This window comes from Camelina sativa, chromosome 6 (assembly GCF_030686135.1).
Source record: "Camelina sativa cultivar CO46 ecotype springtype chromosome 6, ASM3068613v1".
Lineage (NCBI taxonomy): Eukaryota > Viridiplantae > Streptophyta > Magnoliopsida > Brassicales > Brassicaceae > Camelina > Camelina sativa.
This window is the reverse complement of record NC_141885.1, coordinates 27,709,317-27,734,528: the sequence shown is the minus strand read 5'-3', so window position 1 is coordinate 27,734,528 and position 25,212 is coordinate 27,709,317. Positions and strand designations below refer to the sequence as shown.

General features: G+C 37.7%; 8 protein-coding genes across 15 annotated transcripts; 5 read left to right on the top strand and 3 right to left on the bottom strand.

The window, feature by feature from the left end:
* Window positions 1–279: 279 nt before the first annotated feature.
* LOC104793560 (uncharacterized) lies at window positions 280–3,994 on the top strand. 2 transcript variants are annotated; one of them, XM_010519933.3, is made up of 7 exons: window positions 280–740; window positions 928–1,116; window positions 1,222–1,283; window positions 1,396–2,497; window positions 2,599–2,732; window positions 2,809–2,980; window positions 3,075–3,994. In XM_010519933.3, exons 2-7 carry the CDS (start codon window positions 972–974, stop codon window positions 3,674–3,676), a joined length of 2,217 nt encoding a protein of 738 aa, XP_010518235.1. In that variant the 5' UTR covers window positions 280–740; window positions 928–971; the 3' UTR covers window positions 3,677–3,994. The 2 variants fall into 2 exon arrangements, with proteins under 2 accessions (XP_010518235.1, XP_010518236.1); XM_010519934.3 differs by having other exon boundaries at window positions 450–740; window positions 2,602–2,732.
* Window positions 3,995–4,371: 377 nt separating this feature from the next.
* LOC104793559 (rop guanine nucleotide exchange factor 4-like) lies at window positions 4,372–6,709 on the bottom strand. Its single transcript, XM_010519930.3, has 7 exons — window positions 6,242–6,709; window positions 6,058–6,174; window positions 5,822–5,964; window positions 5,664–5,738; window positions 5,275–5,580; window positions 4,803–5,153; window positions 4,372–4,706 (listed from the first exon to the last, which is right to left on the bottom strand). Exons 1-7 carry the CDS (start codon window positions 6,519–6,521, stop codon window positions 4,584–4,586), a joined length of 1,395 nt encoding a protein of 464 aa, XP_010518232.2. The 5' UTR covers window positions 6,522–6,709; the 3' UTR covers window positions 4,372–4,583.
* Window positions 6,710–7,247: 538 nt separating this feature from the next.
* LOC104793558 (beta-amylase 7) lies at window positions 7,248–11,494 on the top strand. Its single transcript, XM_010519929.3, has 11 exons — window positions 7,248–7,746; window positions 7,907–8,500; window positions 8,603–8,869; window positions 9,090–9,167; window positions 9,249–9,452; window positions 9,601–9,795; window positions 9,931–10,095; window positions 10,199–10,459; window positions 10,554–10,772; window positions 10,869–11,088; window positions 11,168–11,494. The coding sequence occupies exons 2-11, from the start codon at window positions 8,090–8,092 to the stop codon at window positions 11,209–11,211; spliced, it is 2,064 nt and encodes a 687-aa protein (XP_010518231.1). The 5' UTR covers window positions 7,248–7,746; window positions 7,907–8,089; the 3' UTR covers window positions 11,212–11,494.
* Window positions 11,495–11,752: 258 nt separating this feature from the next.
* LOC104793557 (voltage-dependent chloride channel 2, chloroplastic) lies at window positions 11,753–13,886 on the bottom strand. 2 transcript variants are annotated; one of them, XR_015560066.1, is made up of 4 exons: window positions 12,856–13,886; window positions 12,604–12,767; window positions 12,287–12,493; window positions 11,753–12,186 (listed from the first exon to the last, which is right to left on the bottom strand). XR_015560066.1 is itself a non-coding variant. In XM_010519928.3 (4 exons), exons 1-4 carry the CDS (start codon window positions 13,540–13,542, stop codon window positions 12,010–12,012), a joined length of 1,239 nt encoding a protein of 412 aa, XP_010518230.1. In that variant the 5' UTR covers window positions 13,543–13,886; the 3' UTR covers window positions 11,753–12,009. The 2 variants fall into 2 exon arrangements, 1 of the variants encoding a protein (XP_010518230.1); XM_010519928.3 differs by having other exon boundaries at window positions 12,600–12,767.
* Window positions 13,856–14,755, top strand: LOC147943050 (uncharacterized). The gene is made up of 3 exons (XM_087455206.1): window positions 13,856–13,984; window positions 14,089–14,150; window positions 14,463–14,755. Exons 1-3 carry the CDS (start codon window positions 13,927–13,929, stop codon window positions 14,580–14,582), a joined length of 240 nt encoding a protein of 79 aa, XP_087311332.1. The 5' UTR covers window positions 13,856–13,926; the 3' UTR covers window positions 14,583–14,755.
* A 349-nt stretch (window positions 14,756–15,104) lies between these two features.
* On the top strand, window positions 15,105–17,932 carry LOC104793554 (AT-hook motif nuclear-localized protein 9). The gene is made up of 5 exons (XM_010519924.3): window positions 15,105–16,553; window positions 16,830–16,897; window positions 16,986–17,117; window positions 17,209–17,370; window positions 17,457–17,932. The coding sequence occupies exons 1-5, from the start codon at window positions 16,118–16,120 to the stop codon at window positions 17,703–17,705; spliced, it is 1,047 nt and encodes a 348-aa protein (XP_010518226.1). The 5' UTR covers window positions 15,105–16,117; the 3' UTR covers window positions 17,706–17,932.
* A 103-nt stretch (window positions 17,933–18,035) lies between these two features.
* On the bottom strand, window positions 18,036–20,628 carry LOC104793555 (uncharacterized). Of its 6 annotated transcripts, none has more exons than XM_010519926.3 (7): window positions 20,340–20,622; window positions 20,044–20,264; window positions 19,367–19,935; window positions 19,073–19,265; window positions 18,929–18,993; window positions 18,628–18,838; window positions 18,036–18,539 (listed from the first exon to the last, which is right to left on the bottom strand). In XM_010519926.3, exons 2-7 carry the CDS (start codon window positions 20,224–20,226, stop codon window positions 18,168–18,170), a joined length of 1,593 nt encoding a protein of 530 aa, XP_010518228.1. In that variant the 5' UTR covers window positions 20,227–20,264; window positions 20,340–20,622; the 3' UTR covers window positions 18,036–18,167. The 6 variants fall into 6 exon arrangements, with proteins under 6 accessions (XP_010518228.1, XP_087311330.1, XP_087311331.1 ...); XM_087455204.1 differs by having other exon boundaries at window positions 19,367–19,920; XM_087455205.1 differs by having other exon boundaries at window positions 19,367–19,907.
* A 2,506-nt stretch (window positions 20,629–23,134) lies between these two features.
* On the top strand, window positions 23,135–25,124 carry LOC104793553 (remorin). Its single transcript, XM_010519923.3, has 4 exons — window positions 23,135–23,480; window positions 24,299–24,352; window positions 24,452–24,539; window positions 24,645–25,124. The coding sequence occupies exons 1-4, from the start codon at window positions 23,324–23,326 to the stop codon at window positions 24,919–24,921; spliced, it is 576 nt and encodes a 191-aa protein (XP_010518225.1). The 5' UTR covers window positions 23,135–23,323; the 3' UTR covers window positions 24,922–25,124.
* Window positions 25,125–25,212: the final 88 nt, after the last annotated feature.

The window sequence follows — 25,212 nt, the reverse complement described above, 5'->3', positions numbered from 1 at the left end:
GATTACGTAAAATGTACTAACAGTTATGTCATGTGTATCCACATTTTAGCCAAAGTTATTACTTACCAGAATATATATATATATATATAGGATTGTCATTACAAAATTATAATTCGGTTATGATTAGGTAAATGGAGTTTGATTCTTTGTTCTTTTGTTTTTTTTTCTTATGTCGGAAATGAACAGCAAAGACAGAGCTGTTGACTTTTTTTTTATCGTTTTCTTCTAGTATTATTTTAATTATATAGTTACGTAAATCATGAAACTTGATCGGATTTTGTCGTTTCTAATGTAGAAACTCTTGTAATCTGATGCCAAATGTCAAAATTATTTTAATCACGCTAAGTACTCTGTTTTCTTCTTAATTAAATATCGATCTCTGGGTATTTTATACTATTAAAATTGAGTACTATACTATATATATATATATATATTTTCTTTTTTTGTTTCTGGTGAGAAGTGGGTCTACTAAATGACACAATTTGCTAAACAAGCTACCCTCGTGCTTCGAGCTTCGTCGTCACCCTCTCGTGATTTTTCCTATTTCTATTAATAATAAGCCAAGAAAGCCGCATTTTATACGAAATCTGGAAAAATTAATAATAATCTTCCAGGTTTCTTTAACAGTAATATGGAACTCTGAGTGAGTGAGTGACTAGAGAGTAAAAGTATCAGCACTAGTTCTGCTTTATCAGTAGATTGTCTTGTTCAGTTTCCAAGCATTGGATCGGATTCTTAAGGTAAAAGTTTTTCTTCTTTTTCTTTTTTCTGTTTTAATGCTTTCTTTCTTTTATTTCGTAGGGATCAACAATGCATGAATCATATTAAAAGACTAGTTTTGATTCAGACATTGATATTCTTTGATTGTAATCACAGTTTTGGTATCTCTTTTTATAATTACTCCCTTTTGTACATTTTGCTCAACAGAGAGAAAAGGAGAAGAACTAAAAAGAAGAGGATTCTTGATTTTAATGGAGAAAGAGATTTGTAGAAGACATCTCTCAAGAGAAGGGATAGGATGTGTTTGGGTGTTTATGAGCATGTTTGATTTCAGACATGGTGGATCTACCCACAAGCTTTTGATGGATAAGAAACGTGGAAGCAAACGAATCATTGGTTTTTATTTCTTTCTTTTCTATATGATTGAGAAAATGTTTCTGCGACAAAAACAAAAACATAAAAAATTCTCACTTTGTTGGTTTGATGAAACAATTAATGCAGGTAATAATGGAATGTTTGAGACTAAAGTTGAGAAGCAGCTTACCTGTGACTGTGACTGTGAGGTCTTTGTTAACGATAAAACTTGCTTTTCATTTGTTGTATAAAGTTAATGATTTTCAGGGAATGATAAATAAATAAAAACTGATGTAGAGATTGTTTGTGTTGTTGTCTCAGGAGAGTGAAGAAGCTGAGATGCAGAGTGTTAAGAAACTCATTGAAGAGGAGATTGATGAGAAGAGTAAGCAAAAGTGTGAGTCCAGAAACCGGAAGAGGAGAACTAAAACCTGCAGCAAAATCAGTGAGGATATCAATGTTTTGATTGCTGGTGATGATGACGATCATGCAGAGAACTTAAATGATGATCAATGCACTCAGAAGGAAGTGGATTTGGTAAACGATGATTCCGAAGAGAAGTTCAGCGAGTTGATAAAGCGGTTGATAGCTCAGAAGGATACCGAGGTAGAGAGTTGTGACAACTTGGTGGATGCATTTCAGGTCTTGGATTCTAAAGCAGGATCATTCTTAAATAATGGTACACCAACTTCAGGGGATTCTCAGAGAATCAAAGTGACAACAAGCTCTCCAAATGAAAGCAGAACTTCTCAATGCACACAACAAACAATTGTTATTTTGAAGCCTGAACCTTTGGATGTTGGGTCATCACCTGGAACACCTTCTAAAGACAACAAGGCCAAAAATGGGAGATTTGGTTCTCGCTTAATTCTCAGTAGAATCAGAAGAAGACTAAAATTTGGTGTTGGAAAGAATCCATGCAATGCTCAATATGACTCTGATCCTGATCCAGATGCATTGTCGTCTAACATGAGTCAAAACGGTTGTTTGGGAGAAGAGACAGATACTACTTCCGGAAGGCATGTTTCAGGTGGAGAAATATTTCCTGACATTGCTTCAAAAAGTGAGTCTTATAGAGAGAAAAATATCCATGGAAGTGAAGATTCGAAGAAGAGTATGTGTGGTATATACATTGCTGCCAAGAAACACCTATCTGAAATGCTTGCAGAAGGAGATATAGATGTTGCTGATTCACCGGATAAAGAAGTACCAAGAATCCTCGGGAAGATTCTTGCTTTCCCTGAGTTCTCCACACCAGAAAACAGTCCTAGAGTGACCTTGGCACATGATACTGTTGGTGATCAGACAACCGAGAAACCAAATCTTCAGCAGTGCAGTTCAGAACAATACTCTCAGCTATTAGTATCGGATTCAAACACACATGAAGACACATCGTCTACCTGTAATATGCCAGTTATTGAAGGTAATTATTTATTCTTTGTCTCTGTTGATCTGTTTCTTTCTCAGCCTTGGTGGGTTTTTGAACTGTCAAAATGAGACTAACTGCTTATGATGAGTAATCAGCAGGCATTTCAGACACTGAGATGGAAGAGCAAGAGAAGACTGTTCTGGATTCATTGTCTGAAGCAATTAGCTCTTCCATTTCCCACCAAGATGCATATATTGATGAGTATGAGCACAAACAACCCTTGGAAAAGGTTTGATTCCTTGAGTCTATGATACAGTTTCTATTGTTTTCTTTAAAGAAGGCTAATTGCTTTATCCTGTTCTTAGGAAGTATTTGATAAGGAAAAGTTACCGTGTTCTCCACCAAACTCCTCAGTAAAAATGTCTGATTGCCAAGAAAATACCACAGATGTGCTGGGAAAGTCAAGTCCTGTGTCTGTGCTAGAGCCTTTCTTTACAGATGATGACACTAGTCCAAACAGCACCAGGTTCTCTTCAGGTATGCCTAAAAAGAATTTGCAACACCAATTTAGTATTCTAGTAAGACTTCTGTTCAGAGCTCAGATTCTGACCTTCTTCATTGACTCAATTAGTGGAAATGCGGAAGCAACCACTTTGCATAAGATTCGACGAAGCTGATTCTCCAACAACCGACAAAGAAAATGATGTCAAAACTAGGATGGATGACAAGGAACTGGCTCTTGCATACATTCAAGCCGTGGTGAAATCCTCAGAGTTGAACTGGGAAGAGCTTTTGGCGAGGTCTTTTTATTCGGAGCAGCTTCTTGAGCAGGCTCTAATGGATGACATAGATTTCTGTTCTACAAATCTCTGCAGTGATAAGAAACTTCTTTTTGACTGTATCAATGAAGTTCTTATGGAGTTTTGTGGGCATGGCCCTTGGATTTCATTCGTCAAACCGGCTGTTCGGTTTTTTCCAGATATGGAAAATGCTACTGAAGTGGTACAAGAAGAAGTTTATTGGCATCTCTTACCTTTGCCTTCTCCTCACACACTAGACCAGATAGTGCAGAAAGACCTGGCTAGGACTGGAAACTGGATGGACCTCCCCTTTGATATTGGTTGCATCGGTTCTGAAACAGGTGAAATGATCCTTGATGAACTATTAGAAGAGATAATCAGCAACTGCAGATACTTGGTCCAACCTGAAACACTCAACAAGCTGATTCCTTGAGTCTCACTGCTCCAACACTTCTTGTGCTGACGAAGAAAGATGCTCATGATCACCAAGAAGCTCCTCTGTTAGCTCTGTACAGTTTCACTTTCACTTCAATGTACAAGCTCTAGTTTTCGTTCTTGTGCAGATACACACAACCACAGCTTTTAATACCCCAACAACGACTGCAAAAGAAGCGCTTTGTTTTGTTTCTTTCAGTCCTTGTTATGTTTTTTTCCATTTGGCTTCTGTAAAGTTTTGAGTTCTGTTGTGAATGTATTAGTTGTATGTTGTTTTTACATGAGGATGAATAAAACAAGGTTTGAACTTAATCAATAAGAACATCTTGCTTCATTGTGTTTCAGTCAAGACACAATCCAATACAGAATATATTTTGACAGATTAAGAAGCTCTTTGGCAAATTAAGACCAGTAATGATTAAAGAACATCTGATAAGGATAAAGCCAATATGCTAAAGGATGCGTATTTTAGTTTCTTATCTACTTGTCGCATCTTTACCCTCAACACTAATATGTTCTAACTGGTTTCAAAAGAATTAGCAAATTTCCTTATTCCTGCACTCAACTTCAGAACTTGGCTTGTAATTTCTGATCAAGTGAGTGGTTTATAGTGTTAACAGAGCCACTTTCGCACCACACCAAGCTATCGCATAAAACTGGATTTCAGTTTTAGGATGTGTAAATAAACGTAACTGTGAAAATTAAAGATCTTCATCTATCAACTGTGTGGTCGAAGTTTGTTGTTCACTCTCAACTGGTTCAGAAAGTTTTACAGATTCAGAAAGCAATCATAACAGAAAAAAGAAAAAACACATTTGTTTTGTATTCTCATTACATCCCAAAAGAAAGAACACATTTTTTTTTTGTCGGTGCTCAAACGAAAAAAAATTCTCAGTATGAAAACCCTAATCTTCTCTGTTCCTCACTGTTCTGTCGACGTAAAGAACATCATCAATCCACGACACAACATTATACGCCAAACCTTCTAAAACCCTTGAGTAGCTCTCTAGTACAGCCTTTCCCACATCCTAACCAGAAAAAAATAAACAAACAAGAATTTTCATCATATAATTTCGATCTTTTCCATGGATATCTTAATTAAAACATCGTTTGGGGCTACTTACTCGGTTAAACTGAATTTTGCATATGTCGAGTGAGGTCTGAGAAAGTTCAGGGTATCTCTGTTTCAGACAAAAGAGTAAGCTCCTGGCTCGAGCCGCAAGAATGTGATTCTTGTCATTGCCACGATCTGCATCACCGCCGATATCTTTCATCATGTCCCATGAGGACTTAGAGTGAGTCAATCCTCCAGTCTTACGCCTCCACGTAACTAGTGAAGCCTCAACTTTGTCAGCGAGCTCAAGCGCCTCATGCTCAGATGTGATTTTCAAGATGTCGAGAAGCTGGTCAGGATAAAACTTCTCAGCTGTGCAGAGTTGCTTGTATATCACGTCTCCTACACTTGCTTTCCCACTCTGTCCACAACAACACCGACTTGATATCAACACTTTCGCGTTACATCTTAGTTCTGAACGTTAAAAGAAAGTCGCAATAATAGTTATCTTTTATATTTCCCCTAATCATATATGTGTATACCTTTGGAAGAGTGGTGAGATAAGAATCAGGAATATCCATGTCATTAAGAGTGGAATCGTTAATGGCCAGTGCTGCTTTATGTATCTGACTGGCACAATCGCGTTTGTGACGCAAATGCTTTCGTTCTTCTTCCGATAAACCTTCAGCAGGAACACATGGCACTGGAAGCCACCATTTCTCGTCTTTCCGTTGAACCACCACTTTCCTAAACGTTCCTGTATCTCTACTACCACCACTCGAGTTCATAGATGAGCTTCCTCTTTCAACGTACCAGAACTCATTATCTGTGAAACTGTCCAATATTTCCTACAAAAGCCAAACCAATCGTGTTGGAAAACTTGAATCTTGATTATGTATATCCATCTGTCTAATTCACGTCTTTTACTTACCATTAGCATGTTATCGAGTTTTCTCAAAGCGGGAAGACTCATGAGAATATCAGATCTTAGTTTTGTTTCTGTTATCTAGAATTTAAACAACAACAAAAACGAGTTTTTAGTGTATGAGACCAGTCGTGATGAAATCGTATATTTGATTGACTTCTTACCTCAACATTAGTACCAAGAGATCTTGGAATAACTTCGACAATGTAATCACAAATAGACATAAAACAATTCATCTCTCGCTTCCATAAATCTTTCTTCTCTGTACTCAATGGTTGTAACCTTAAACTTTGTCCAAACACAGTCGCTGCAACAACACAACAGACACACGCTACACTATAAATACTCTGTTTCGAAAACAGAGCATATATGAGAAGAGTAGGAGAAGAAGAAGACGAACCATAAAGATTGGTTATGGAGTTTGAGACGGTAACAGCTGTACAAACTCCTTTCCCGCTTCCTGACATATCTTCACCAAGCAATAGCTTTGCAAATCTTTCCCTCATCATCTCTAGTTCTGCACTACAAAACCCGATTTAACTATAATGTGAAAAGAACAAAGGTGCAATCTTGATAAAATTTACCTGCATCTTCTACAGAATCAATGTCGCTATCTCCTTCGTCTCCATCTGCGTCGACGTCATCTTTTGGTTCCACGGCGTCTTCGGAGACATCTTCGTCATGGCCACTCAACACAACGGCGTTAGTTTTTGACGGCCGGTTATAAAAGCTCTGAACGTCGAAACGGTGAGATAACCCGGAGATATCTGAGTATGTTCTCCGGTACGGCGAAGAAACAGAGCTCGTCGGAGTTCCCGATACAGATACCTCGTTTTGGTCAGAATTCGATGAACTCTCCATCATTGATCGGTCGATACTTTGGTGAGTTTCAAATTCTTATCTTTGGTTGTTGGCTCTTCTGGCTCTGATGAACGTGACCAAGGTTGTTAATACATGGAGCTCCCACGTCCAGCTTGAGCTAACTTATTAATGAAATAAAATAAAATAAATAAAGAATTGATTATCTCCGACGAATTATGGCCGTTTGATCTGGTTGTGGGGGAGAGACGTGCCTTCCACATTTGGTTAATCAATCTCATAATGAAGGTTGCTAATACATATGCGTTAGGTGTGTATAACTCAAGGTTGTCCCATTTTTTTCTAATTAAATACTAAACTAATCTCATCATGAAGGTTGCTATATATAGATTACACCTTATCATTACAATTTCCAGATACTAATGTAATTCCAATTGTTCATTTTCATTAGGAAAATGTAGACATCAAAATTGCGACAATATAGGATCATTGTAATGACAATCTTAATATTCAAAGACATTCGATATTTTTGTCCAAAAAGATCGGATTTGCAACATCTTCTAGTGACTACATATGTATTTTGGAATGTATGTTTTGGGTCAACAAATGGAAGTTCAACGCAAACCCTCGAGACCATAGAGAGGGTTCATGAAGCCACGTCAATAAAAGGCTCAAACTCAACAAAACCGGGATGCAGTCCACGCCTAACATAGAAAAACGTCACGCAGTTTCGAAACGACCATATTAAGAAGACATCACAGCATGCGAACTGTGACTGGGTCAGGCATGTCACGTGATCTCCCAAGCCTTGTGTGCCGCAGAGAGCCATCGAAATCTCGTGATGGTGGAGGTGGCACGTGCTTTCCCCTTCACACGTTTAATGAGCCCGTCACTTCTCTTCCTTTGTTTACGCACAAATAAAAACACAAACACACATGCCTAGTTCGTGCCAAGCCTTGCCTTCACACACTCCTCATTCTCCCAGACACGCTCGAGCACTACACACGCGTGAAAAGCTCGTCTTCCAATTCACGCTGCACGCTCCTTCACGCGCCTTCTCCATCTCACGGCCAGATCCGCCCTTTTCACCCGCCGGACCGGAGATCCACCGCCTTCTTCTGCCCCCCCGCTCTCTTTCTATTGGTTTCGCCGACGGCGACAGGCGAGGATTTTTTCATCGGAATCTCCATTGCTAGGGCTATTTTTAGTATTGCTCGACGAGAATTCTGACCATTATCGAGAATTGCGCTAGAGACTTACTCACCGAGAGGTAGATTGATATATAGATTAGGGTTACTTAAATATGCAATTGTGCTTTGAAGACACACTAACTAACTATGTTTGGTTTGGTTTGGTTGGTCACAAAGTTTTCAATGTTATTGTCTGTTTCTAGTTGAAAATGCTGTTTATATGAAACTTTTGTCTTGTAGGAACTTTGATGAATTTTGGAACTTAGACTGAGACTCTCCCACAACTCATAGAATATTTGGCTGCATTGTCCAGAAGGTTTTACACGTGGAGTGTTGTTGAAACCAGACAAGCATAGATGGAACATCTTCATTACACGTTCTTAAACTAACAGAGGTTTGGGTGGTTATATAAGAGGAGGAGTTATGGCAACGGATATGCATAAACTGCTTGGAACTAGTGAAGAGGATGATGATGAAGATATGGATATGGATGTCAAAGAAGAAGATGATGACCACCGGAATAGGGGAACAACACGAGCAGGTTCAGGGAGTAGTAATGAAGAGTTCATGTTTCAGCAGTCTATGCAAGATCAAGTGGGTACTCCTGGGGGAGGAGGAAGCCGCAGAAGTAGACCGCTTGAAGAGAAGGAGCGAACTAAATTGAGAGAGCGTCATCGAAGAGCTATAACTGCAAGGATACTAGGCGGGTTGCGTAGGCATGGGAATTATAATCTAAGAGTTAGAGCTGATATTAACGATGTCATCGCGGCTTTGGCGAGGGAAGCTGGATGGGTTGTTCTTCCTGATGGAACTACCTTTCCATCCAAATCTCAGGTACTTACTTAAACCCTGTCCCTCTGCTATGTATTCTGTTGTATGTATCCATTTCCAGCAAATGCGTCTTCTTAATATGCTTCCTCTGCTTAAACCTTTTAGGGGACAAAGCCTCCTGGTGGTTCTTCTGCGGTTGCTGCAGGTTCATCAGCTTCTCACATTGCATCACAGCAAACCTCACCTCCTGCTCTTAGAGTGGTATCATCTAGAAGCCCAGTGGAACTCAGCTCTTGCCGTATGAAAGGTGTTTTCGCACCCGGTCCATCTCCATATGATATACCCCCAACTCAATCTCCTGAACTGGTTGGCAGTGTAAATAAGGGTGATGGGCTTGCTGGTTGTTCAGTCGATGTTATCAACTCTAAACAGGTAGCGATACTGCATAAGTACATAGAAATTTAATTTTGTAACAGTTCAGTCGTTTGCATTTACATTGCTTATTTGAATTAAATGAAGTTGATAGTTTTATCCTCAACTTAAAGAAAACTTGTTCAAAAATTGAATAACTTGTCACTGCATGGTTGATTACGTCCATCCGCGTCTCTGAGTTCAAATCTGATGACTCTCTTCCACATTTCGTATTTTGTAGATTCTCGAGATTCCTTCAAATCTGACTGAGCAAGATTTCTCTGGCACTCCTTATGTTCCGGTTTATGTGATGTTACCGGTAAGCAACTTTGATATTAGCATTTACCCATAATTATCCTTCAATTTTATCTCCTTACTAACTACTTTTCTATGTCAACAGCTTGGGGTTATCAATATGAAGTGTGAATTGGCTGATCGAGATGGACTGCTAAAGCACTTGAGAATTTTGAAGTCAATCCATGTAGATGGGGTTAAAGTGGATTGTTGGTGGGGAATAGTTGAGGGTCATTCCCCACAGGAGTATAATTGGAATGGTTATAGGCAGCTTTTTCAGATGGTCCGCGATCTTAATCTTAAGATACAGGTCTGTTTTTTGCCTGCGTGATTTGTTTAAGATACACTTTTTTTTTTTTTTGTCGTCTGTTTAAGATACACTTTTCATAGTGAGGTTTTGTTAGAATGATTTGTTCCCAAGCTTCATATGTATCCCAATTTCTTTATTTTCTTGCTAGGTTCTAATGTCCTTTCATGAATGTGGAGGCAATGTTGGTGATGATGTTTGCATCCCACTTCCTCACTGGGTGGCAGAGATAGGGCGAACCAATCCTGACATATATTTCACTGATAGAGAGGGAAGACGAAACCCAGAATGCCTTTCTTGGGGTATTGACAAGGAACGTATTTTAAGAGGCAGAACTGCACTTGAGGTATACATACTCATGACTGCAAGCTATCATCGATATATCTCCCTAGAAACCATAAATATTTGCTTCTTGTTTATCACAAATATATGAAATAACCAACTCATGAAACAGTTTATGGTTTTGGTGGATATATTTTAGGTGTACTTTGATTACATGAGAAGTTTTCGGATAGAACTTGCAGAGTTTGTAGAAGATGGTGTAATATCGATGGTTGAAATTGGACTAGGACCCTGTGGAGAGTTACGGTATCCTTCTTGTCCCATAAAACACGGGTGGCGATATCCAGGTGTTGGAGAGTTTCAGGTATATTTCTTTTCAACAGTCTTAACTCTTGAGATAGCTACAAGCTTCACCAGCTAGCTAACTTTGGCTTCCACATAATGATCATTCCGTTGGACCAATACAGTGTTATGACAAGTATCTCTTGAAGAGCCTGAGAAAGGCAGCAGATTCAAGGGGGCACCTTTTTTGGGCTCGAGGCCCAGATAACACCGGCTCCTACAATTCCCAGCCGCAGGGAACTGGTTTCTTCTGTGATGGAGGTGACTTCGATGGCCTATATGGAAGATTCTTTCTCAAATGGTACTCACAGGTTTTGATAGATCATGCTGACCATATCCTCTCTCTCGCTAAACTAGTTTTCAGCAGTAGCTGCATTGCAGCAAAGGTGATTGATTATAGTTCTAAGCCATTTTAAAACCCTATAATATTTTGGACTTATTTTTTCATAGTTTTATCACAATTTTTTTTGACTTAAACAGCTCCCAGACGTCCACTGGTGGTACAAAACAGCAAGCCATGCTGCTGAGCTAACCGCTGGGTTCTACAACCCGAGCAACCGAGATGGTTATGCTGCAATTGCATCTACACTTAAGAAGCATGGTGCCACTCTGAGTTTTGTATCCGGAGAAGTGCAAGTTCTTAACCGTCCAGATGATTTCTCAGGAGCATTAGGAGAGCCTGAGGCAGTAGCTTGGCAGGTAAAAAAAAACATACTTGGAATCATATATCGATCTCTTAAGCCTGCGCTTATCAGTTATCACCAAAATTTCAATCTAAACTTGAGTTTTTTGCAGGTGCTAAACGCTGCTTGGGATAGCGATACACCGATTGCACGAGAGAACTCGCTTCCTTGCCATGATAGAGTTGGGTATAACAAAATGTTAGAAAGCGTAAAGTTTCCGAACGATCCAGATAGAAGGCATTTGTCATCATTTGCCTATAGTAGACTGATCCCAGCTCTTATGGAAGGACATAACATTGTTGAATTTGAGCGGTTTGTCAAGAAATTGCATGGTAATTAAATCCGAATCTCTGTTTACGCTTCACTGTTTGAAGTCTCTGAAGTTCTGATTATTTTTATTGGTCGTTACAGGGGAAACTGTAATGAATCATCATCACCATCATCAACAGGTTTAGAGTTTTGTTTGTCCCTGGATCAGCTGAAATTATTTATACTGTTAATGTTGTTAATTTTAGTAGTTTAGCATCATTCTGTAAATTTTGTCATTAAAAAAATGAAGAGAGAGAGAGAGAGAGAGAGAGAGAGAGAGAGAGAGAGAGAGATTACAAAAAGAAGCCTGTGGCTTTGGCTAAACCATCTTATCTTTTGGTAGCCATAGTTGTTATGAAATTCATTGCTTCCACATTTGAAGATTATCGATCACTACTTGAAATGGAGATAAGCTCAACAGTTGAATTATATTGGCTATTTTGGTTTATTATGTTCGGGAAAAGTAGTATCATTGAGCATAAGTGCAAAACCTTCAACTTGCGTAAAAGTTGATATTGAGGTCTATTTTGTTTAGTTTCAATTGATACCCACATAGCTTATTCGGAACAGGTGTCGCTGTCTCGCTCCAATGATGTTTAAAAAACAAAAAGTGTCCCACATCGACTGTCGGAGGAATCAGCTGTTAGGAATCATCTTCTATAAATAATTAGTACAAACAATCACGTATTTGTTTGAATTTTATAATAATAACAACCTGAGAAATAACCAACGGGAGTAAAACATCACCGCCGTAAAAGCAGAAACTGCAAATGCCATATATACAAGCACAACAAACAAGGGACACCGAGAAAGATACACATTACACGGTGAAGTTTCCCTACCAAAAGTCTACTAAATTATACGTGTTACATTCAATACTTCAACATATCTAAGTTAGCCATCACATATGACAACACAGAGTACATATACTGCAATTAATTACTTCAAGATTTATGCCAACCATTTGATGAGTGCTTAATCTCATAGACCCTTTTCTTGTTGATGATCCGATTGCTTATAACCTTCTCGGATTCAACAGCTTCATCAATATTACTAGCCACCATTGCACATAGCTCGTCTAAAGCCAGCATAGAGAATGGCTCCTCTATAAGAACACCCACCTGTAGAAATTTCAAGTAAAAACGTAAAGAGTGATTACAAGGCAAGCAAGATTCTTTGGAAGAAATTGGAATTTTGCAAAGGATAAAGAACTTAAAGTACTTCTTCAATGCAGAAGAGAGATGCAGCGCTAATGAAAGTAGCAGGAACAACATTCCAGCGGCAATCATCCCAGAGGATAACAGGGAGTGTAAGATGCCATAAGACTAAGAACCTCGACGTTAGTCGTGTGTAGGAAAGTGGTATCGGGATGCCCATTAGTTGTTCACATACACCAATTCCCTCCTGTAATTGCATCATCTTTGATTCCTGTAAAAAGAGATTAACTAACTAATGAGAGCACACGCAGAGACTTAACCAGAACTATGTTCAGATATGACAGTCAAGAATGATTATAAAGATTCAAGAAAGATACCAACATATCTATCTTTGTACTGTCCAAGTTCAGCAGCTGAAGGCTCTGAGAAATGAATTGAATGACACAGCGTGGACGATGCTTGGATTGAAGAATCAAAGACAGATCATCTTCGTCTATCACATTCTGGAGATCACTAGCAATATCTGAACCATATATCACATGACACTGCACATGACAAAAAATTGCAATCAATCACAAATCAACCTTCCGCTACCTAACCCAACTCTTCACAAAACATAGATACGAGATCTACCTTAAGCGCCACAGGGAAAGCAGCAATGTAACGCAAAAGCGAATCTTTGATGATCAATTCATCACCGGAGCCATCACGAACAGAAGAAATAACAAGCCTAGCTAAATCATTGGTTCCGTTAATGATCTTAGCCCAAGCTTTCCTTCCTTGTTCAAACCTCGAATAAGAAGCCTCAGTGCGAAACACAAGAAGAAGAGCTAAAGCCGGAGCTGTCAACTGATACGGAAGAGGAGAAGCTCGAAGGACGGGGAAGAAATCAGGCAACCAGCCCAAACCCACGGCGGAGTTATAGGAGGCGATCAAGATGGCGACGGTGGTGAAGAAGCAAACAGGTGGAATCAAAGACAATATAACGCGTGAAGACGTACTCGAAGATACGTGACGGAGATGCCGTAGTGAGCTTCTGTGTCTGACCCAATTCTCGTGACTGTAGAGGGTACGTTTCTGCTGCATCCGTCTCTCTTTGATGCCGTCTGACCAGTTCGGGACAGCTTTGAGAAGCGAAATAAGCTTTTCGGATAGTGATGAATCGTCGGATTTGGGGGCGGAGGAGGCGCAGGAAGGATTGAATTTGAAATGGAGGGATTTGGGAGGTCTGGTGGCGGAGATCCCGGAGCATAGTCGTGGTTTGAGAAAGGCTCGGTGGTTAAAATTAGAAGAAAAGGATAGGTTCATCGACTGATACATTTTGGCGGGAAAATCGAGGTTTTAGGGTTAGGGATTTTGGTGGAAACAACAATGAAGAAGACGAAGAAGAGAAAACAAAGACATGCAAAAAAATTGCAGAGTGCAAAAAGTAAAGGAGACAAGTGTGAGATTTGGAGCAGGGGGGGTCGTTGGAACAGTTGTGCGATGGCTACTACGACATCGTTTTCTGAAACTTCAATGGGCCTTATTTAATATTTAATTTATATACTTTTTGGGCCTTAACGACCAATGTCTTATCTTTTAAGCCCATAAAATTCTAAACCCTATATGCTCCGACATCGTTTCAATGACTCCCGTTGAAATTTAGGGCTTATAGAGAGAGATTACGCATCTGAACAATCAAAAGTTGGGTTGGGGAAAAAAATGTCGAAGAAGAACAATTTAGCCAAGAGGAAGAAGCAGCACGAGTACAATCTTCAAAGTAGGTTTCTTTATTATCTCTTAGAACGATTTCAATTCGATAAGCATGTATGTGTATACATAGGTTCTCAACGAAATTAGGACTTTTTTTTTGTCGGTTTGCAGAAGAGAAAGAATTACAGGACAAGAAGATCAAGAAGCTTCATGCGAACAAGAACAAGATGAAAGTAAGAACCTTTTCTGTCTCTTTTCTCTTAATTCTGAATATTTAGTTCATAGTCATGGTGTTAATTTAAGTAGCAAACCGATGCTGTTGTCTAGTTAGTGAGTTACTTGTAGTGAAATGGTTTAATTAGAATCGAATTTGCTTGGAGTCAGTCTGGTCTATAGTGTTAATCAGAAGCTTATTTTGGGGGAATAGGATATATTGAATCTTCTTACTAAAAACATCTGACTATGTCTTGACTATTCCTATCTTTTACTGAAGTTGTTTTGAGTGGTTTGATGATATATGTGTGTTGGTTGATTTTGTTGTCAAGGTTGATGGAAGTGGGAAGAAGAAGGCAGGTGGGTTTTCTGTTGGCAAGAAGAAATTGAAAACGAAACTGACTCCAGCTGCTAAAGCTAAAGCTGCTCAGGCCATGGAGCTAGACAATTGACAAGGATCCTCAGTTTTCTTTTCACTTGTATGTAACCCTCTGTTCTACATTGTCGTCTTTGTCTCTTTAGTTTCGTTTGAAAAAGTCAAGTTGAAGCTAGCTTCTTCCTTTTAATAGGTTATAATACTCTTATGTATCACTCTTCTTTTCGAGTTCAAGATTTTGTTATCAAACCTGCTCGGATCAATCAGGATTCGGTTATTCTTCTCATTCCTTTAACTGAGCTGAATCACACGACCCAACTCTGTCAAATGTATATTGCTCCTCACTGCTCTGAGAGAGGAAAAAAAATCAACTTTTTAGGTGAGCAAAACAAAGACACAAGTACGTTCATATTGGGCATAAGACTTACCATGGTATATTAGTCAAAGCCAAGATCTCTTCTGGTTTATTACAACATTCCACAAAACGTATAAAGAAACTGTTTCTAGAAAGAAAAGAAAAAGGTCATGTTTGTCTTAATCAAAAGTCTTATACAAACAGTGTCACACATTACATGGTACACTAAAGTTGGATTCTAATAGGGAAGATCTCAAAAGCTTTGAGAGGTTATATCATCCCATCAATGGGTCCTTAGGAGATATTTTTGTAGATTTCTTCTTCTTATCAGCCTCTCGTCGAAAAACAAACTAGCTCTCATAGTGGAAGCCAGTGGGCTATATAGTCTATCTGACCACACAGGCCAAATCATTTCTCAGTCTCTGGCGCGTGGACTACACTCTCTTTCCACAGACTCTTCTGTCTCAATATCAATTTCCAAAGATGATCAATCAAGTCTATAGGTAAGGAACAGTAATGAGAGAAGAAGAGTCCGTTCATCAAAGCAAGCTGTGTTAGATTTTTTTTTAAGTTCTGAAGAATGAACAGTGATATGTTGATGAATGTGTGATACACGCGCCTGATCAAGAATGAGTCATGAGCCATACAGATAGATGCCTAGTTGCTATACTAGAGAGCTACAGTCAAAGTCAGTTATTCATTAGGATTTTGAATTTCCAACTCAAAAATAAGAGAAAAATCAAAATTACAATAAGATCCCATTGTTGTTATCCTCACAGTAAATGCTTTTGCTTGAGAGAGAGAGAGAGAGAGAGAGAGAGAGGGTCTGTTAGAGGTTTTTTGTTTGTTTCTGTTTCCTTCTGTCATCAAGAAAAGAGAAAAGCAAAATTCAAGAAGAGAGAGAGAGAGATAGCCCTTAAAACAAGTCTTAACCATTGTTGATAGAAGTGTAGAGAAAAGCTTTTCTTGTTTGCTTGCTTATGGTGAGAAAGAACGAAAGAGAGAAGTAGTTAAGTAAGTAAAGCTGAGAAAGTATTTAGTATTAAGCTTTGCATGTTCCTTTCTCTCCAAGCTTATATCTTCATCATAAAGTCTCCACCTTTGATTCTGTTTCTCTTCTTATCCATTTATCCTCTCTCTCCTCTCATAATTCTAGCCACAATCTTTTCTCTAGGGTTTCTCACACAAGTTGTATCCGTATCTTCTACTTCACTTAAAAAAAGTTTCAAAAAAGAGTCTTTCTTGTAAATGCAAAAATGGATCGAAGAGATGCAATGGGATTATCCGGGTCGGGTTCTTACTATATCCAGAGAGGATTATCCGGGTCTGGTCCTCCTACCTTTCACGGATCATCACAGCAACAAGGGCTTCGTCACTTACCTAATCAGAACTCTTTATTCGGGTCAGCCTCCACTGGGTTCGGATCTCCTTCTTTACATGGTGATCCTTCTCCGGCAACGGCTGGAGCTCTTCCTCATCATATAGGCGTTAATATGATTGCTCCTCCTCCGCCTCTGAGTGAGGCTCCGATAAAGCGAAAGAGAGGACGACCTAGAAAATACGGACAAGACGGTTCTGTTTCTTTGGCATTGTCTTCTTCCTCTGTTTCGACCATTACTCCGAACAATTCTAACAAACGTGGCCGTGGTCGACCTCCGGGCTCCGGCAAGAAACAAAGATCGGCTTCTATTGGTAAACCAACTATCTCTAGAACTTGTAATCTTGAGGAAAAAAAGCTCCACTATTTATTGTTTCAAGAAGATCAAGAACTAGGATTATTTAATGTTTTCGTAAGTCGAAATATTTAATTGTTTACTCCTGATGTGTAGGAAAATCTTAAAACTTTTCTTAAATGGATCTTATTTGTTGTCTGTCTATGTATTATGCTCTACTTAAACTCTATGAATTAGACATTCAGTTATTGAATCCATGAACTTAATTTGTTTGGTTTTGTTTTCGATTGGTTAGGTCAATTGATGCCTTCATCTTCTGGAATGAGCTTCACGCCACATGTTATCGCGGTTTCAATAGGAGAAGTAGTGTTAAAAATCATTATTACAGAGCTTTCTTGAAATGTTTTTATATTTAGCTATTTTCTGAAAAGCTTTGAAACGGTTGCATCAGGATATTGCATCAAAGGTTATATCATTCTCTCAACAAGGTCCAAGAGCGATTTGCGTTTTATCTGCAAGTGGTGCAGTCTCTACTGCAACACTTCTTCAACCATCAGCATCCCCCGGAGCCATTAAATACGAGGTTCCATCTTTGAACATTTTCACTATAGAGAGATACATTGGTGGGATTTTACTGTTTCCTTATAAACATTTGTTTTGTATATATTTTCCAGGGCCGGTTTGAAATCCTAGCGTTATCAACATCTTATCTAGTGGCTACTGATGGAAGCTTCCGTAATCGTACTGGAAACTTATCTGTTTCGCTTGCTAGTCCCGATGGGCGTGTGATTGGTGGTGCCATTGGGGGGCCTTTAATAGCAGCAAGTCCTGTTCAGGTTTGGTTTTAACTTTTTCTTGAGCTCTGGTTTTTGTTGCAAGTCATAGTTCTTGGGGTTGAATATACACTCTTGGGGCCTATCAGGTTATTGTAGGGAGCTTCATCTGGGCAGCTCCAAAGATCAAGACCAAGAAACGAGAAGAAGAAGCTTCTGAAGTTGTTCAAGATACTGATGATCATCAAGTTCTAGATAATAATAGCAACACAATATCGCCTGTCCCTCAGCAGCCGCAGCCACAGCCACAGCCAAGCCAAAACCTGATATGGTCAACAGGTTCAAGGCAAATGGATATGCGTCATGCTCATGCTGATATTGATTTAAGGCGCGGTTGATGATGATGATAGCAAGAACTCTGTGTATATAAAGCATGGACTCTAGGAAGAAGAAGAAGAAGGAATATAATCTAACCTCTGAACAAAGGTATGTGGAAATGTTAGGGTAAAAGATTGACTCTATTAGTGTACCTCTCAAATCTCTAAGCATATTTGGTTTTGTTGTCTTTGTAACTCCGAAGATTTGCAGAGTTTCTTCATTTCTTTATTTCAGATTGTTCAGTCTTTATGTTTGCTTGAAACTTTGATTCTACAGCTTAGATTTCAGTTCAATAACTGAAGAGAGTCTCCGGTAAAAGTTGGCCGGACCAGAGTAGATGATATCATTCATTGTTCATAGTTAAATTAATTTATTCATTAAAAAGGATTGTATAACTTGAGATTCGTAATATTTACTAGTCAGTCGGGAAAAAAATTACTTGTTTACCTTTACTTTCAATATGACTACAAGAGCCCATTTGGTCAGGGCGTCTTGCTATTAGCCAAATCATGATAGTATTGATCTTCCCACAACTCAACTTGACGAGTCAAATTAGCTTTTCTCTCGAGAACCTCTCTTAAAGCCTGAGGGTTATAAGGAGAAGGCATCTCACAAGGAGACTCTTCACTAGGAAACATCACCATCGACTCCGCCGCCATGAAATCTCTCCAACGTCCCGTCGCCGGACAACCCATACTATCCGGAGTAATTTCAGTTGCTCCCCACGGGATCTCCAGCTTAAACCTCAGAAGTTTTGCATACTCGTTCATCAAATGGAACATGTAATCATATACGTATTCCATTCTCACTTCCTCTCTTATAAATCTACTCCCTTCTTCCCCTATCTTACGCGCCTATTTTAAAAAATAAAATAAATGGGTTAATTTGGTAACAAAACAAAACTCTATGGGGTCTAATTAAAGTGAAATAAAACATACAAACCTGGTCCAAATGAGTATTCCCCCAATGTACGGAAAAATTGAGGGAAGTACACTTAGAGTTGTCTCTGATAGGCCAATAATGTTGTAATGGCATCATTCCTCGTATGTAAAAATCATAGAACTTTGGTCTCACGTATAAAGTCATCGAGTCACATGCCATTATATATTTCTCGCTCACTGACCATGCCCACCCTTCTATATAGATCTTGTACCTATTCCAATTTCACTTGGCAACAATTTATAATCGAATTTTGCAAATACATATCCCAAAACAAAAGAATGCAAAGTAAAATAAAAGTAACCTATGTGTGCATTGGTTCTCTAGGTTTGAGTTCTTGAATCCTTCTCTAGACTCTCTATCCCAATCCTTCACAATAATAAATAAATTTAAGCTATTTAATAGTATATAGTATATCAGATTTAACTAGTATGTTGACGAACCATACCTGGATGTAGAGACGAGTGTTCCAATCTTGTTGTGCTGAGACGTTACATCTCAAAAGATCTCCTCTGGTAGGAAACACATAAGGGTTGCCTCTCCAATAACCGTACGCCACGCGATCATTCCATTGCGTCATCTTGTTCCCTTCTTCAATTGCCACTAGCGATTCAGCCCAAGGCTTTATATTAACCTCAGCCCTGGCCCAATAACAATAAAGCACAGTATAAGCCCACATTTAATGGAGAGAATCTCATAATTAAAATCTAGATTAAACAAACGTGTGTTGCTTTTAGTTTACCAGCCCCAGAAGGACCAATCAGGGAAGACGATATCCAAGCTGGCGTCATCTGAGCAGTAACGGAACAAAGGAGGCGGGGCCGGATGCTGTTGACCTTGAAAGTCTCTAGATCGGACGGTTGGTCTATCGTCAGGGTCAAACATGAGCTCAAGATCTGGCAGTCTACCAGGGTACCACCGTAGCAGCTGTACGATACCCCACATAGTAAAAACATCTCTCGTCTGAATAGATTTTCTGTACTTCTTAACGTACACCCTCCCGTTGAGGATAACCACCCTGAAGTGCGCCGTCCTCCTCGTTTTCTCAAGCATCCCTCTCGTGATACCTGTCTCTTTCCATGGCCGTAGATCTTCGTGGATCCAACGGAAATAAGAAGGACACGTGGATGGCCGCGAATGGTTGCTTCTTGCTTTGTTGTTTCTCGAGGAGCCATCCTCGGGAGTTTGATGTCGTGTTTGGTTGTTCTTCTGTACGCATTGGTTAGGGAATCTTTGGTTCGTGATTGGTTGTGATTTTCTGATTGCTGTTACTTGCTTCAGTCCTGCCAAAGTTGTCTTCATGAACAGAAACTAATATAATGAAATAATTAGTATTAAGTTTAACATTCACTTGATTGAATAAAATTGTATATCTATATATATATATATATATATATGAAAAAAGAAAATCGAACTCACAAAATCAAAACAACCCAATAAGTGTAAGAGACCAGCAGAAATGAAGAGAGAGGTGACGAGGAACAGAGTAGCTTTTGCGATGCTTTTGCCTGGATTCGACGCCGTTTTAAGACAGACATAATTATGCTTGTTCGTTTGAGGATCGTTGTTGTTGTTCCTCTTCATGCTTGCCCGTTGAAGCATGAATGAATCGATATATCTATCTACTTCTGCCTTTATTTCTATATATATGCTCACAATTAAACATTCAACATGAAGAGAAGAAAAACAAGAATCAGGCGAGATGAAACCGTTACCGAAGGTGATGAGAAAACTCAGAGGTTTTGATCTTGAGTTTTCGACTGGTGCTTTTCAACGAGGATTTTGAATCTTGTTTCACGTTTTCTTCAACACTTAGAAGGGTTAATGTGAATATCGTTTACTTTTTGTGTTCACATCATTTTTGTGTTAATGAAGTTCATATCGTTGTGTGAATATCGGTTACTTTCTTTTTTTTGTTAGATTTTCGAAGGGTTAATGTTGGTGAATAATATTAAAGAAATTATAGTATTTTTATCAGTTTAAGGAAAATGGTCATCCATGTTCCTATGATCCTATATCACCATATATAGAGACAGACAATGATACATCAGAGATACAAACGTTTTTGGTTTACCAAAATAATCTGCTTACTACCATAAAAATAAAAATGTTAAAGAGTTCAATTAAGTTTAAAGTCCTCTTTATAAAAGTTTGTTATACATGCTTTTAAATTTTGAAAAAAAAAAAGAATCCCAACTTCGTAGAAAGAAGGTAAAACCTTTATTAGTTACTCCCCATTAAATTAAAGTTAAGTGACATCAGAGACCATTATTCGACCACCCATTATACAAGACAGGTAAATAATCCTAAATAATTCCATGTTGTATACTTTTAAAAAAATTATTATTATTATTCTTAGAAAAACAAATCTACGGTACAGTCTTTACATCTTTCCCAGGCTGTTCAAATCTCTGAACTTGTGAATCTGTGATTAGGGATTAACCCTTAATCATCCTATTTAATTACTACTACTGTACTTTATTGATTTGAAAAGAAGAAAAAAAGAAAAAGAAATTACAACGTTCTTTTTAATTAAAAACCAGCTGGGCAGGAAATTAAAATACCCGTTGGGCCGTTAAGATTCACAAAAAGGCCCAAACAGTGAGGAAAATAAGAGATGTCTCCATCTCACATGAGTAGGTTTTTCTTCTAACACCAAACGAGCAAAGTCATAAATAAAGGGCCCCCATATATCACATGCCTTAAACCGGTTTAGTCACCTTCAATACCACGCGTCTCCTTAACCGGAACGTTCTGTACACGCGCGCGGCGAAAATTGGGTAAAGTAGGTCCAACTTGGACCGTCCAAGTCAAGTCCAATCCAAGACATTATCCATATCTGTCTTCCAGCGTGTCCACTCAGTGAGGCTCCACGTCACCCTTTTGGTCCATTTAGATTATTTAAAGGGAAATTAGCAGTAATGACTAACAAAAAAATTATAATTCACTGTTCTAACCATGAAAACATCGTATACTCTATATAATACATATTAATGACAATTATAGCCCCACTAGATATTAACTGTTGCCACTCGCCCCTATTCTTTTGTCTACGTATGTATTCTTCTTTATATATATGCTTACATATTTTTGCCATCTCTCATTTGGCAACAGTTTTTTCTTTTTTTCTTTACTTTTTCATATTTTGTAATAAATTTTCTTTTGAACAAACTATTTTAATTTCACAAATCCAGTTAAAACTATAGATTTTTATATGTTTATTATGATTTAAAGATATTAAGATGAGAAAATATAATTTATACACTAACTAAAACAACAAAAATCTTTGTAATATATAGAATATAACAACACTCTATTCCATTTTTAAAAGTATATTTTTCAAGTTTCAAATTATTTACATTGCATACATACATTAATTCAAACTTTAATTAGAAATACATAAACATTTTGTATATTTTATTGTTTGATTGTCAGTATTTAACTCGGTTAATATGTAGGGCATGTACGGTTAGTGTTTAATACAATTGTTTGGATTGCCTATTTTGTATCCCTAAGGGTATAGTGTTTTTTCTTTATTGTGCGTTTAATTCGGTTTGAGCTATCTATGTGGGTTGCATATATTGTATCTCTTACGGTATAACATTTTTTGTGTGTTTAATTTAGTCGTTTGAGTTACCTATTTTTATCTTTTATAGTTAGTATTTAACACAGTTGCTTGAGTTGCTTATGTTGTATTCCTTAGAATTTAGCATTTTTTTTATTATGAGTTTAATTCACGATTTGGGTTGTATGAATGTTCTATACCATTTTATATGTTCTATACCATTTTATAGTCATAGTATAATTCTTATTATAAACACTATTTATCATTTAAAATTTTCAACATCCGATTTTAAAAACTTAAGTTATGTCAAATGCAGAAAAAAATGTAACTTTTTATGATAAATTTCAAAATTTTAATTAATTTTATTGAAAAGATATATTTAAATAAAATATAAAGGGGTATCATCTATTTATCCAAATAAATAAATAAATATCTTCTACACTAACACTCTTTGGTGATTGCGCATGAACCTCACCATACCCTTCCCTTGTCTTTTTTCCTAAGCTAATGGTTACTCACTTAATTTAGTTCATTATTTGGCTATTTTCTTTGTTACTTTTTTTGTTGTGGTTATCAAGCAAATTCGCCCTTATTTAAAATTCGAGTACTATTTTCTTGGTTCACTCTAATTTAGGTTCAACTTAATTTTTTGGTTTGATATGATTAGCAGCTACATTAATTTTTTTTTGGTTACTTAAATTTTATTGGGATGTAGATCGATCGAATGAATTGGAAAAGTTAAGTTTTGTTGAATATATTCATCTAACAAAAGAATGATACTACTATAATAGAATTTTTTTTTCCCTACAGAGGTGTGAGGTGGCATCATTGAACAACTTTACCTGTCGGCAGTGAGATGTTTAATCACATGGAACGCATCCAATGCGTAAACAAAACTTTACAGCCGCACGATCACATGGGTACGAAAACATCAACGGTGAAGCAAAACAAGTGTCTCACACAGATTAAACGCGCGTAGTACGCTCCAACGGTATAAGCTAACGGAGGATATAAAAACTCTCTTCTCTTTAACTATTATTGGCTTAAAAATCGAAGATTTTTTTTTTTTTTTTTTTTTGTATTTTTCCCTTTCTTACAAGAAAAAAAAACATTCTGTTCTTCGGCTGAGAGGTAATGGCGGAGGAGCAAAAGACGAGTAAGGTTGACGTAGAATCTCCGGCGGTTTTAGCTCCGGCGAAGGAAGCGACTCCTCCTGCTCCAGTTGAAGTCGCGGAGGAGAAGGTTCACAATCCACCTCCTGTCGAATCCAAAGCTCTTACCGTTGTTGAAAGTAAGTTTTTTTTTTTGTTTTGTTTATTTACTACACACATGTGTATGTTTTTTATATATGGTAATCTTTCTACTTACGACTTACGAGATTCATGAATTGTGATAACATGTTTAAGTTAGTACTTGGAAATTGAGGGTTAGATTTACTGCCTCAGGCAGGTTGTGAATTCGTTTGGATAGGTTTATTATACTCTAAAATCCATCGCCATTTAGTATTTTTAAGAACTTCTTCATTCATGGCATTTGATTTTATTTTTTTCAAGAAAATTTAGGTTTTTCCAAAGGAATCTATTATTATAATATGATTAATTTTCTGTTTATGGTAGGGAAATAATAAAGCAATGATCCCCTGTAATTAGTGTTATCAAAAAGTAAGTATATGGGAATCATAACAATTAGTTGTGGACAGCTATGAATTAAGAAAAGTGTTTTACTTTCCTAATATTCCTTCATTTTTTTTCCCTTTCTCTTAAAAAGTTGCCTTACTCTTGGAAGTTGTAATGAACAATTACTAACTTTTTGAACAATTTTCAAATTGCATTTAGTTCATTATATCTCTTGCTACTACTACTCTTTGATTCCCTTTAACTAAAGTTAAGTTGTTGAACCTAATTGTTATGTTCTGCTTTGCTTTTATGTGAATCTTTCATAAGCTTCGATTTGGAAACTAGTTGGCGATGAATATAACTATAATTGATGACCAACCAATATACAGTATATATATCTGACTAGCAAATTCGAGCATCAAGATATAAACTTATAAGTGAGCTTCTTGCAACAAATGTCAATGTGTTGTACTTATAAGGGAGCTTCTTGCAGAACCCATCGAGGAGCATACACCGAAGAAAGCTTCATCTGGTTCGGCCGATAGAGGTCAGGGCTAAACAACATCATTTGGTTTTTGATGTCTACGTTCTGGTTACTTAGTTCCCTAAATGACATCAAATGTTATGTGTGTGTTGTTTTGGTCAGATGTGATACTTGCAGACTTGGAAAAGGAGAAGAAAACGTCATTCATCAAAGCATGGGAAGAGAGTGAGAAGTCTAAAGCTGAGAACAGGTACAACACTTACTAAATTTTCATGATCTCCTTATTCAGAAGATTACTACACTTGTTACAGATAGTAATCAGCTAATGATCTTAAAATATGATGACAATGCACAGGGCACAGAAGAAGACATCTGATGTGCATGCTTGGGAGAACAGCAAGAAAGCAGCCGTAGAAGCTCAACTCAGGAAGATCGAAGAAAAACTAGAGAAGAAAAAAGCACTGTACGGTGAGAAAATGAAGAATAAAGTAGCTGCAATTCACAAGGAAGCAGAAGAGAAGAGAGCAATGGTTGAAGCTAAAAAAGGAGAAGAGCTTCTCAAAGCTGAAGAAATGGCTGCCAAGTATAGAGCCACTGGTGTAGTACCAAAGGCAACTTGTGGATGTTTCTAAGTCTTTATTAAAATTTGTCCCTCAGGTCATTGTTTGTAACAATTCATCTCTTTTCCTTTCTTTTGTGTGATTAAACAGCTTTCTTATAGTTTTTGGTTATTTGTTTGGTTGTGTGGCTTGTTTATATATTGGGTGATTATGTGTAAAAAAACAACATTAAAGTGAAAGATTTTATGGAGTATAATCGTATGAAGAAGCATCAATCATGGTTTGCTTTTTTTTTTGTTTCAGTTGTATGTCTGTTTACGATCTCACATTTGATCCTTAGATTTCTGTAATGTTGAGAAACTT

Excerpts from the sequence above, each read along its gene's own strand:
- LOC147943050 (XM_087455206.1), top strand. The coding sequence starts at position 13,927 with ATGTCGAAGAAGAACAATTTAGCCAAGAGGAAGAAGCAGCACGAGTAC. Across the intron at positions 13,985-14,088 it reads GCACGAGTACAATCTTCAAA|AAGAGAAAGAATTACAGGAC; the intron begins GTAGGTTTCTTT and ends GTCGGTTTGCAG. Across the intron at positions 14,151-14,462 it reads CGAACAAGAACAAGATGAAA|GTTGATGGAAGTGGGAAGAA; the intron begins GTAAGAACCTTT and ends TTTGTTGTCAAG.
- LOC104793559 (XM_010519930.3), bottom strand. The coding sequence starts at position 6,521 with ATGATGGAGAGTTCATCGAATTCTGACCAAAACGAGGTATCTGTATCG. Across the intron at positions 5,581-5,663 it reads AACTCGATAACATGCTAATG|GAAATATTGGACAGTTTCAC; the intron begins GTAAGTAAAAGA and ends TGGCTTTTGTAG. Across the intron at positions 4,707-4,802 it reads GCAAAATTCAGTTTAACCGA|GATGTGGGAAAGGCTGTACT; the intron begins GTAAGTAGCCCC and ends TTTTCTGGTTAG.
- LOC104793554 (XM_010519924.3), top strand. The coding sequence starts at position 16,118 with ATGGATCGAAGAGATGCAATGGGATTATCCGGGTCGGGTTCTTACTAT. Across the intron at positions 17,118-17,208 it reads CCGGAGCCATTAAATACGAG|GGCCGGTTTGAAATCCTAGC; the intron begins GTTCCATCTTTG and ends TATATTTTCCAG. Across the intron at positions 17,371-17,456 it reads TAGCAGCAAGTCCTGTTCAG|GTTATTGTAGGGAGCTTCAT; the intron begins GTTTGGTTTTAA and ends GGGGCCTATCAG.
- LOC104793555 (XM_087455202.1), bottom strand. The coding sequence starts at position 20,226 with ATGCTTCAACGGGCAAGCATGAAGAGGAACAACAACAACGATCCTCAA. Across the intron at positions 19,936-20,043 it reads TATTGGGTTGTTTTGATTTT|TTTCTGTTCATGAAGACAAC; the intron begins GTGAGTTCGATT and ends TCATTATATTAG. Across the intron at positions 18,994-19,072 it reads ACACTCGTCTCTACATCCAG|GATTGGGATAGAGAGTCTAG; the intron begins GTATGGTTCGTC and ends ATTATTGTGAAG.
- LOC104793558 (XM_010519929.3), top strand. The coding sequence starts at position 8,090 with ATGGCAACGGATATGCATAAACTGCTTGGAACTAGTGAAGAGGATGAT. Across the intron at positions 8,870-9,089 it reads ATGTTATCAACTCTAAACAG|ATTCTCGAGATTCCTTCAAA; the intron begins GTAGCGATACTG and ends CGTATTTTGTAG. Across the intron at positions 9,796-9,930 it reads GAGGCAGAACTGCACTTGAG|GTGTACTTTGATTACATGAG; the intron begins GTATACATACTC and ends GATATATTTTAG.
- LOC104793560 (XM_010519933.3), top strand. The coding sequence starts at position 972 with ATGGAGAAAGAGATTTGTAGAAGACATCTCTCAAGAGAAGGGATAGGA. Across the intron at positions 1,117-1,221 it reads TGGAAGCAAACGAATCATTG|GTAATAATGGAATGTTTGAG; the intron begins GTTTTTATTTCT and ends CAATTAATGCAG. Across the intron at positions 2,733-2,808 it reads ACAAACAACCCTTGGAAAAG|GAAGTATTTGATAAGGAAAA; the intron begins GTTTGATTCCTT and ends TCCTGTTCTTAG.
- LOC104793553 (XM_010519923.3), top strand. The coding sequence starts at position 23,324 with ATGGCGGAGGAGCAAAAGACGAGTAAGGTTGACGTAGAATCTCCGGCG. Across the intron at positions 23,481-24,298 it reads AGCTCTTACCGTTGTTGAAA|AACCCATCGAGGAGCATACA; the intron begins GTAAGTTTTTTT and ends AGCTTCTTGCAG. Across the intron at positions 24,353-24,451 it reads ATCTGGTTCGGCCGATAGAG|ATGTGATACTTGCAGACTTG; the intron begins GTCAGGGCTAAA and ends TGTTTTGGTCAG.
- LOC104793557 (XM_010519928.3), bottom strand. The coding sequence starts at position 13,542 with ATGTATCAGTCGATGAACCTATCCTTTTCTTCTAATTTTAACCACCGA. Across the intron at positions 12,494-12,599 it reads GTACAAAGATAGATATGTTG|GAATCAAAGATGATGCAATT; the intron begins GTATCTTTCTTG and ends CTCTTTTTACAG. Across the intron at positions 12,187-12,286 it reads CTCTCTTCTGCATTGAAGAA|GTGGGTGTTCTTATAGAGGA; the intron begins GTACTTTAAGTT and ends AAATTTCTACAG.